General features: G+C 37.9%; 1 protein-coding gene across 2 annotated transcripts; it reads right to left on the bottom strand.

Moving 5' to 3' along the window:
* Positions 1 to 884: 884 nt before the first annotated feature.
* On the bottom strand, positions 885 to 10036 carry LOC108671486. 2 transcript variants are annotated; one of them, XM_018159039.2, is made up of 7 exons: positions 9759 to 10036; positions 8811 to 8919; positions 7544 to 8259; positions 6603 to 7185; positions 6274 to 6451; positions 4698 to 4874; positions 885 to 4414 (listed from the first exon to the last, which is right to left on the bottom strand). In XM_018159039.2, exons 1-7 carry the CDS (start codon positions 10028 to 10030, stop codon positions 4071 to 4073), a joined length of 2379 nt encoding a protein of 792 aa, XP_018014528.2. In that variant the 5' UTR covers positions 10031 to 10036; the 3' UTR covers positions 885 to 4070. The 2 variants fall into 2 exon arrangements, with proteins under 2 accessions (XP_018014528.2, XP_018014527.2); XM_018159038.2 differs by having other exon boundaries at positions 885 to 4417.
* Between the last annotated feature and the right edge of the window lie 922 nt (positions 10037 to 10958).

The raw sequence follows: 10958 nt of genomic DNA on the forward strand, positions 1-10958 counted from the left end.
CAACTGCCTTAGCAGAAATATTAATTAACTATCATATGCATTTTTAAGATACACAAATTGCGTAAAATAAAGAAATCGAACTCGTTATTACGTTACGTCAAATCTTGTGATATAGGCCTTACATAAGAGAAAAATCACGCAATCAGTAATTGGATTAATACGTACAAACTTCATAGACATGCATGATGGTGCTGGCATCTGGGGCATAAACTTGATATACAACTCGAACATTTTAATATATTATTATTATAATAGAAAACAGACTATAATTAATGACCATTGCTATTAATAGCAAACCGCTTGACTTTGTATAGTGGTTACGGAATTAAACAGAAGGATATCATGCGCAAATGCACACGAACAGAAAGTGTACTATTCGAACGTTTTTAGGCATGAAAATTAAACGGAAAAGGCATAGCATGCCGTCTGCCCGACATTCCACTTCAGACGTCACTATCCCAATGGCGCCGAAACGGGAACTTCACAGCAATAAATTGCAGGCTTGGGCCGAACTTCGTGCTGCGTCAATTGATGTTCTCATGCATCTCCGAAAATTTATTTTACGCCGTAAATGATCAGAGAGCAAGAAAACCTTAACTAAAATGGACTTTTTTAAATCTTACAAGTAGTGTATCCTTCGCTTGCAGTCAACCTTGGGAACATAAAATGACAATTAATGCCACTAATCACTCGCAGATGATAGATCCATTCCATTTCTACAAGAAGTATCGAGTTTGAAGAGCTCTTCGAACGAGTATGGACATACTTATGGGAATAAAATTATGGTGATTTAGCACACGACGAGGGTTAGCTTTATTTGCTGTGAGAAGTTGAACTGTAATGCGGGAGAAAATTGTGTTGAAGGTTAAATGAAATCAACTCAGTACACAATTAGTGAATTTTATTACCTGAATGCACACGTATTACCATTCAAAGTTGAAAAAATGTATCGGTTACAAGGCGGCTTTATCGAGGTTAAAAAAATACCAGCAATACCTATAATTGAGACTTCATCACTGAAACAACGTGTGATGATGCTTTTAATTTTGCATGAAAGAAAATAAAAGAAACATCTGAATACTAAACAGATCAAGAATTAGCAAGCTGCTGCACCAAATAAAAAAATTAACCAAGATAATTGCTCTACAGCGCTCACTGTTTGGGGCACACATTGACACATTATTGCCATGTCCGATGCATGCGCTCACGCACGATGTGATGGCAATGAAATAAAACAACTAAATTAAGTACGTAAAATGCAGTGATAAGGAAACTGACGCGAAGCTGTAGTTATGCTGGATTTGAGGTTCAGTTGAACATACAAAAGCGTGTCTCCAGGAAAATAAACTATAAAGTAAGTTATGTTATACGTCCTAGCGGAGCTCATAGAAGTCGTCATGAAACGCAGCATGCCGAGAGTGGGAGTAAAATATGATGAAAAACTTTTACAAAATAGAAAGGAAAACGATCAGAATCCCTCGACGAGTAACAAAGATGTTAAAATTTTAGACTAATAAAGTTTGTTATGGTTCGCATATAATACACGATTTTAGCTTCTCCAGATTTTGAATAAAGAAGGTAAAAATGTGGCAAAATTAGACGAGTGTACCTAAAACAAGAAATAATATACATATCAACTCGATAAACACTGCTTATGCATTTCAAAAGCAAGATTGTAACACCAGAAGCTCTTTCCATGTTAAGTTAAAATGAGGCTAGACAATCATTAAGAATATTCCGTACACATTACACTGGCTTAATATTAAGTTCACCTTAAATCAGACTTCCCATAATTAAACAAGCACAAAACTCCTTAAGAAAACTATAAATAATTTAGCTCCTTACTCTTGACAGGGATTTTCTGAAGTTGCGTGACATTTAAACCGAGTACATTTCCTTCCTGAAACTTCAACGACACAAATACTGCGCGCGTAAAGGTTAACTAACATCGCACTAATTTCCTAATTTTATACACGGTAGCACCGCTTGTGAAAGCTGATAAACACTAACTCTCCTTCCCTTACTGACCATTACATATAAAACTAACGATACTACAGTACTTCAATCCGACAACAAGGCACACATGAAAATGTCCACATGAAGCTCGATATGATTAAAATTTAATTCATTTACCTTCAAAGTAATCGAAAGCTTGACTGATGACCACGTGGGTGACATCAAAGTTTGATGAATTAGTGAGAATCTCCATACTGAAAATGTTAAAATTTTAACGAGTTTACAGTAAGGTGCCAAATTCGGAGCTAAGATGAAAAAGGTCATTATTATGCATAAGAATTAACGATTATTCCTCAGCAAGGATGTGCAACGATAGAACAATAGGTTACCATAAATCTAAATATTATCTATCCATCATCAAGTCACAATCTTGGAATGACTGGAAGCATAGTTAAATGTAAATTACAGCTCCGTGGATTAGTCCGAATTCTTCTCATCTCGAGCTAGCACAGCATGGCAGTGAGCAGTACGTTAAGATTAGAAACGACAACCTATATTCAACTAAGCAGAAACAATACCATACAATACGTAAAACAATCTGTAAGGAAAATTGCGCCACGAGATAATATATCCTAAGTGCGAAATTTAAATTAAAAGGATTCATTAACCTCCTGAATTGCAGAACTCAGGCAAAATTTCAAACCATTGTTGAACGCACGTGTGATGCTAAGTTTACAAATATGTAACGACCAATCAGAGTAAGGATTCTAGTTTCATGTCCTTAAATCCCATCTGTATCAATAAATATATATTTTATAAAAATATCGGTGCAGGTAATACATCATGCATCCAAAGAATCTGTGTCCTATTTCGGCAAGTTCATTTGTGCGGAGTCTCACGCACGTCATGCCACGAAAAATTTGCGGATCAGTACAACGCAGCCGAAGGAAACTTTGCCGTATAACTTTAGAGAATGATTTATCTTATCTATTTTCTCTTATTCACGATCGCACAGAGCAACTCGACTAGCACCTAAAGTTGGCATGGTTAATACTAAAGCTCAGTGATCAACCACCAGAGTTACAGCCCAAGTAGGTCGTGCTCGGTAGCACGAATTCGCGCACTTGAACAGAAGGCCAATGTTATTTAACAGCCATGAATTATTTTTCATACTTATACAAATAAATGCAAGCTACAAGCATCAAAAGGCCGACAAATCCTAAATCAGAATCCAAACGAAACGAAACGCGGACATCATCGTAAATTAAATGGAACTCTATAGACAAACTCGAATCTAGTTAATCAGTGCTTCAACTGTGCACACTGAAATCTCCCTACTTCTTCTAACTCATGAACTAGTCATCGAGGAAAATCAAGAATTACAAAGAGTACAATACCGAGATGAAATATGAAACATAATCACTGCTACACACTACATTCATTGGAACGTTGACACGGAGGAATAATTCTAAGTCGTTCCTATTACGAGAAATACCGTACCAATAAACGTATTACTAGTGAAATCTGGATGATAAATATTTCATGATTAGTCATAAGCTTCACTTTTGAATGCCCTCACAAGTTCCGTTCGAGATTATTTACAAGTGGCATTGTTATGTTAAATGCTTGATGTAATATCGACACTGGCAGAATATGATCCATAAATAGAGTTTTGCTCCATTACAAAATGACGGTGAAACTTGGCTGAGACAAGTCATTTTGAAATATAACCACGAAAATCCATGAATAATTTTGTAATCTTCCAACCTTAACATTAGTTACTGATGCATTTAGAATTTACTAATAGCTAGAAAATCACTTCATCAGTAATTTGGGTAGCAAGAAAATTAAAAATAGAGAAACATTTGAAGTAATCATTGAATTTACAAATCGTACATACCCCATAGTTGGAATCTTTCTATCGAACAAACCCGCTTTGAAAAAAACTGCGTATTGAAGTCCTCAAAATCAGCAAATTAACTTTTCTCCTGTACAACACTCCTATTAAAGGGCATAGAAGAAATGAATCGGGAGTATGACAGAGAATCAAGGGATTAAAAAATAAGGCTAAATCAATGTCGTTCCAGTGGGACTGATAACATAGAAGGTTAAATTTAAGACTCTTTGCTGCGCTTGTTTCCAGAACTTTCGTCAGGGGCATCGTGCTTTCGTTTGTCAGTGCCGTTCTCTCCTCCATAGTTCTTGTTGACACCGAGTTTCTGTTTCGAAATGTTATCATCAACGAGGTCAATTACTTCGCTTTGTGCGTTGATTTTGTTAGCGACCGAAGACGCCAAGACGACTACATCGTCGGATGTGTCAGCTAACGGCACGAGGCCTTCAGCTCCTTTGAGATCCGAGTCTGCAAATGACACTTGTTCCAGCATCCTCCTCCTCTTCTGGCTTATGCTGAGATCATCTTCAACGTTACAGCCAAGCAGCGTGAACGATCCATCATCTTCTGAAATTAAAAATTGGCTTAATATCAATAATACTGGAATGACGCGTTCAAAAGTTGGCAGCAATGATGAATAACTCTCATTTTATTACACGAGAAAGAAGAAATAGTCTATTACGTCGGGGATCGTCGATGCACGATGAAACTGAGGTGATAACGAACTATAGGTGATAAAACACACAAGATTCAGAAGTATGCACCAAAAAGATGAGGATAATTCAAATACCAAAGTGAAGTAAAGGCTTAAAACGGAGCTAAGAACAAGGTAAGACATAATAAATACCGGATTGTGGGCTGCGTAGTGAGAGTTCGACGCGCTGCTTGAGGCGCAACGCGTCATTGAGAGTAGCGAAGGTGTCCATGGCGTGGCAGAACTGTACCATCGGCAGACGCGTGACAGTTCTCAGTAGCTGGACTAGAGCGCGCTGTGCCAGGCGTTGCTTTGTGTTCTCGCCAAGCTCTGCAATATAATTTAAATTAAAACACACCAAAGCTTCAAAATATCATGCCACTTTAATAACACCAGCAGGCCGCGCACAAATTCTGCAATTAGGCAACACACAACTATGCATATCAGTTCTATTAGGTTACACACAATCAAAAAATCAATGCAATGAAATTTGAACAAGTCCACGCACAACTTCTGCAATATCGTTTCAAATAGCCTGCATACAACTCTGTTCATACATAATGCTCACAAACGTTAGGGCGCAAGCAAAAATTCGCAATAAACGAAAGCGTCACCCCCACTCAAGTCAACGCGCATCATTAACTCTAAAACCGCTCTGCACTGGGCAATACGCAACTCGGGTAAATAGGCAAACAATTGCCACTTCTGAAACACAACCAACTCTACCACTGATGCAGCCATCTGAAGAGCAGAACCTATTGTTCTGCTCTGCGCACCACCAACTCAAGATCCTGTCATGCAAAATTTTTCGTAAACTCACTTATACAAAAAATAAGTCTACATAGTCTATCACTCTCGCTCCAAACTTTCCGAACCTTCCAGACTATAAACAACATGATTATTATTTCCAAGCGCCCAGTACACCATACACTTCTAATTATAATTGACACTAGCTAAGACATAGATCCCACCCTACGTTTACCATTCAATAACAAAAGTTTCCACACGTCGCTCCAATTTAACGAGCGTTGTCCTGTCAACTAAAGAACATAAAAATATGCATTTATACAGAGCCATTGTATTGCACAGAGAACAAATGAGAAAAAAACTTCTTGAACTCAGTCTCCTAACAAACACTGTTAAACTTTTTAACGAACAACGTACCAGCTGTACCTGACTTAAAACGCACTCATTCTTCTGCAGCCGTGTGTGAGCCGTGTGTTGTACCTTACTACACTCTTTGAGGTCTAGACAGCAGGCGACTGATAGAAAGTAGCGTTCACTAAATCAACAAGTACACTGCTAAGAAATTAAACAATACTGCACTAACACAAACCTACAACCACACTGAACATCATCACACCACACTCATAAATACGGAACAAACGTCATTTACTAACACACGAACGGTCCTGACAGAAAGCTTCATTGTTTAGCATTTGCTAAGCAGTGATGCAGAGCTTGAAAAAAAGTAGTCTGATGTCCTAGAGAGCATATATTACACTTTAATCGTGAGGAAATAGGTTATGAATACTACCTACCTACTCAGTATAAGGATGGAACTATTTCCTAGAGCCTAGGAATCTAGTGCTTAAGTCATTTCATCTGTTCCCATCATTTCTAGTGTCTATTCATTTTTTGCTTGCTATTAATCTTATGTGTGACGTGCTCTCGAAGTTCGTTCTAACCAGACGCCACGATAAATGCTTCGTAGAATAAGAGAGCAAACCTGTGTCAATAGGAAGGAGCTTGTCGGGGTTGTCGAGCTGGGCTCTCTGTTGCTTCACTGAACTTCCATCAGCAACAGGGCCAGGGCGTTGACGGCACTTGCGCATCTTGCGGTTGACCTGAGTACCACTCAGCGCTGCTTTGCTACTGCTACTAATCAGTGCCCCTGCAACTTTCTCCTGCAAGAAGTATTCACGTTTTGATAAAAGGCACTTATTTTAGTCATCGAAAAATAAAATGAATCATGACTTAGTAACAATGAGATTAATATGTGACTGATAACTGAACTGACGCGTGACAATTCAAATTTGCTTTGAAATGGACACTTACATCGGTATAATTACTGATTTTCGTGGAGACGCGAGCTGAGTTTGTGCTGCCCACAGGTCTGCCAACGGAGCGAGGAGGCTTGTTGCTGTGAAGATAAGACAATTGCTTTGACTTGGCTTTGACCTTCATAGCCGCTTTTTCAGCCTTCTCTGCCCGAATTTTATCTTGAAGTCGTTTGATGTTATATGATGCGGGTGGAGCAGCGGTTTGTTGCTTGCCAGGAACTTGAGATGTTTGGATAGCAGCAGGGGCGGAGCTAGACGCGGGAGTGAGCGTGATGCCGGCAGGAACAAGGCGACCAGCAAGCAACACCGTCCCTGGATTTTCGTTGAGAATGGCAGGTGCAGAAGAGGTGGGAATATTTGATTGTTTCGTCTGTTTTGGAAGCAATAGTGACTGAGACTTTGGCTTAGATGAAGCAATAGGCGAGAGGACTTGGGTGATGGAGAGGCTGTTGTTGGAATTGTTGACTTTTTCAAGCAGGTGTGCTATTACAGCTTTGATGCGACCACCCGTACATGTGTCTGGACCATAGCCTGGTGTTTTCTTGGTGTGAGTCTTTGGAGTCACTCGATCCACTTGCCTTGAGGAGCAAATAATGTTAAATTTCTCAAAAAAAAGAACAATAACCTCACATATGTTCGTAATTTTCTTGCTAGCATTGTGCCAAATTTGCATAAAACGACAGTTGAGACAATGCACAATTCTAATACAGGATACCGAGTACACTGTACCTATAGAACCGAAGTCAAAGTATTCTTTAAAATAAAATATATACTACACTCCATATACAAGCAACACTCATATAGGAACATCATGAAATTTCACCTGGAAGTCTTGAAATTTCACCAGGAAATATATACCTACTTGGGTAACAGACAATTGTAAAATAAAACTTGATGCCAGCATTAAATGGTACTGTGAAAACGTGAAAAACTTACTGGTAGTCCTGTCGCTCCAATGCGTCTCGGGCACTGCCCACGACAACCATTTCATTGGGTGAGAACTGTGACTTCTTGAACTTCATGGTCAATTTCTCCTGACCGGGAGGCCGGCTGCCTGGCAGTGTAGGATTGTTGGAATGCAACAACAAGTGAGCATTTGCCGTAGTGTTTGCGTTAGAACTTGAGGTACTCATGAAGTGCGGCTTACTACTTATAAGGTTAGTTCGGGCAGAGTTGCTAATCATTGGGGAGTTTCTACTGCCAGTAGAATTGAAGGTTATGTTACCAGATGGAGATTTGGATGAATAGAAAGATGGTATGAGAAGTTGGCCTGGCAGTGGTGATGCGACAGACATGTACATCATTGGAGTGCTGCTGCTTTTGCCAAGAGTTTGCAGTGTAGCACTTTTAGGTGCAGGAGTGGAAGACATCACTGAAGGTGCGGGCTGAGAGAAATCGTTAGTTACGGGGTTTGATTTAACAGGGCACGCTACTCTTGCCATATTAGGTAAGTTCAACAAAGCACATGCTTGAGGACTAAGAGCACTAGGGCCTGCTGCGGCTGCAGCTGCAGCTGCAAGAGATGCTGCCAGTAAAGCTGGGTTCAGAGATGATGAGAGGTCTGTCAAAACTTCGGAATCACTTTTGGGAATGCTTCTCGTGCTTGACAATGGAGCCATAGCCATGACATTGGGTGTTGGAGTTGGTACTGCCTGTTAATATTATGGGATGCATCAGGTCATTTTAGGGAAGGTTAAACATTAAATGTAGAACATTAGAAACTTGTAATTCATTTCCAACAAGAAGTCACATGCTCAGCTATTAAAATGATTGTGGAACTTGCAAAAAAAAAAAAAAAATTCAAAATAGCTTCAACAAATATGAATGACCTGTTAGTTTTGATCAACAATATGGGCTCACTCAAACACTTTATTGCAATTGTAGGTTATTTCATGGTACCGTACTTCAAGAGCCATCAATACAATTTTTCTAAATTCAATAACTTTTTGAGTTATAGGGTTTTCTTTTCTCAAAGTCAAAACTGATGAAGTCACTCTGTTTTACAGCAGTAACTAATAATCACACAGGAAATTAATTTTTAAATGAAAAGCTCCAATACCTTATGTTAACTAGGAATTTTTTCATTACATGTATAGGTATATAATATATATAATGAAAATGGAAAAAGTTCACCCAAAACTACATACCGGTAGTAATTCAAATTCCAAATTTACCTTAAATAATAATTTTATTGACAACAAACCTTTCCAAAGCCCTTCTTGTTGTTAAACTCATGAATGTGGGTATCTTGTACAACCAATTCAGTCCCATCTGAATTTATGCGTAGACTCACACTCAAGTCGCATCTCTCACTGTAATAGAAAGAACACAACTTTAAATTCTTGAGCAGCCTGGATGAACAATTGGACATGACTGTGGAATCAGCCATAAATAAAAACAAGTTCAAGTTTCAAGTTTTTTTCAAGTTTATGAAAATATAAATAAACAGTTTATGAAAATATAAACAGTTTATGAAAATAACAGTTTATGAAAATATTAGAATAAAATGGAAAATTTGAAAAATCATTTTTAATACAATAAAAATTTATGTGTTGAAAATTCACAAAAAAAAAATGAGTTTCTCCAATTAGATGCATTGTGCATTGACCTGTTATTTACATCTTTTAGACCATGTCAAGCATGATGACATACATACCAGAGTATATATATATATATACCCAAAATTTTTTAATTGAGATTGTATTATACATAGAGTTTTGCTCAAAAATTAATTAGGATTTAAATACAAAAAACATGTAATTATAGGCATTTAAACAATGTAGTTAAAAAAAACTTTATTTTTCAGAAAAGACTTGAAATATAAATTTTGAGTAAAGAATTTTATTTTTTATTACATCATTACTATCGGCTTTGAAATGTAAACTACAATGAAATAATTTTATAACTGCAAACACAAATTAAAGTTATACTAGGAGATCTGAGATGCACTAAGTAGATGGAGGAAGTTCATTTAATGAATGAAATTATAGTTCTTAATAATGAGGTTCAAATTATGTGACTGATTGTGTCCCATCAAAAATGAATTAGGTACATTTCATGCCAATAATGTCTAAATGTACACAAGTCATTGAGCTAATAAATTTTAACAATAAGGTTTCAGTCATTAGAAAAAGATACGGTAATTACTTACTCATTTCCTGGCCTTCCAACGCGACCATTATCTATTGTGCAGTTGTAATCCAGGACACCATACTTGAGGCGATGATTCAAATGCTTTATCTGTTCAGCAGTGAGGTCAGAGTTTTCTAGTTTCACTGACTTTTTTAGAGTCAATTTTAAACCAAACAGCTCTCTATGCTGATCAATTGCTTTATTCACATCTCGATAACATACAAAAGATCGTCCAAGGTACAAAGGTAGTGAACTGGTCATAGACCCAGATTCCATGACTCTATGGTTCATAATAATAATAGTAGGTGGATAAAAAAAATTTGAAAATTAGAAACCAGTATCTAACAAGTAAATAATGAATGCTTAATTGTAATTTGTCTTTATTCTTCTCAATTGTTAGTCTCTTAGAGCACTTAACTTAAGGCTGGTAGTCAGAGTGTGGCAAAGTCTGAGAGTGAGATATTCAGGACCTGACAGACAGTGAGGAATTCCAGAGGGTATTAAATTAACTAGTACACATAGCATATTGGAAAAGCCATCACATGACAATTTCAGTCTGGAGTGGATGACACCACAATCCCACCAACCAATCACAGTCTGGAAGTGGGTGAAATCATAATCAATCACAGTCTAGAGATAGATATGCATCTGCCAAAAAATGAATGACCCCTAGAATTCCACACTGTACAACCACAATGTACAACCCTGGTTCTGGCCTCAGATTGGCAAGTTGCTCCTCTTGAGTTTGTAGTTGCTGTAACATGATATGTCAGCCAGCAGGAAATTTGGGGCAACAGGCAGCATTCAGGTGGCCGAGGAATGGCCAGGCGTCAGCTAGAATTAATTATCTCTGGCTGCCCATAACTCCCACTCTATTTCCTTGCTTTTTGGTTAGAAAAATTCCATGCCAGCCGGCAGCCGCATGAGCCGTCAAGTTTGACAGCTTGGTGATTTATAACCATTGCCTTCCCTCATTCTTACCACAGCGCCTTCATCAGCAGCTTTCTGTGCCTGTTACTATATGGGATTTTATCTTCAGATATGAGCTATTCATTCATAACTAGACAGTCTAGACTACTAAATTTTTTGTGAGTAATATCTACACAGCAGCTGATCATAAAATGACAAGTACATGGAATCAGTACAGTAATATCTACACAGCAGCTCATCATAAAATGACAAGTACATGGGATCATAAAATAAATGGACATGGAATCCA

The sequence above is a fragment of the Hyalella azteca genome, unplaced genomic scaffold, assembly GCF_000764305.2.
Source record: "Hyalella azteca isolate HAZT.00-mixed unplaced genomic scaffold, Hazt_2.0.2 contig17166, whole genome shotgun sequence".
In the NCBI taxonomy this organism is placed as follows: Eukaryota; Metazoa; Arthropoda; class Malacostraca; order Amphipoda; family Hyalellidae; genus Hyalella; species Hyalella azteca.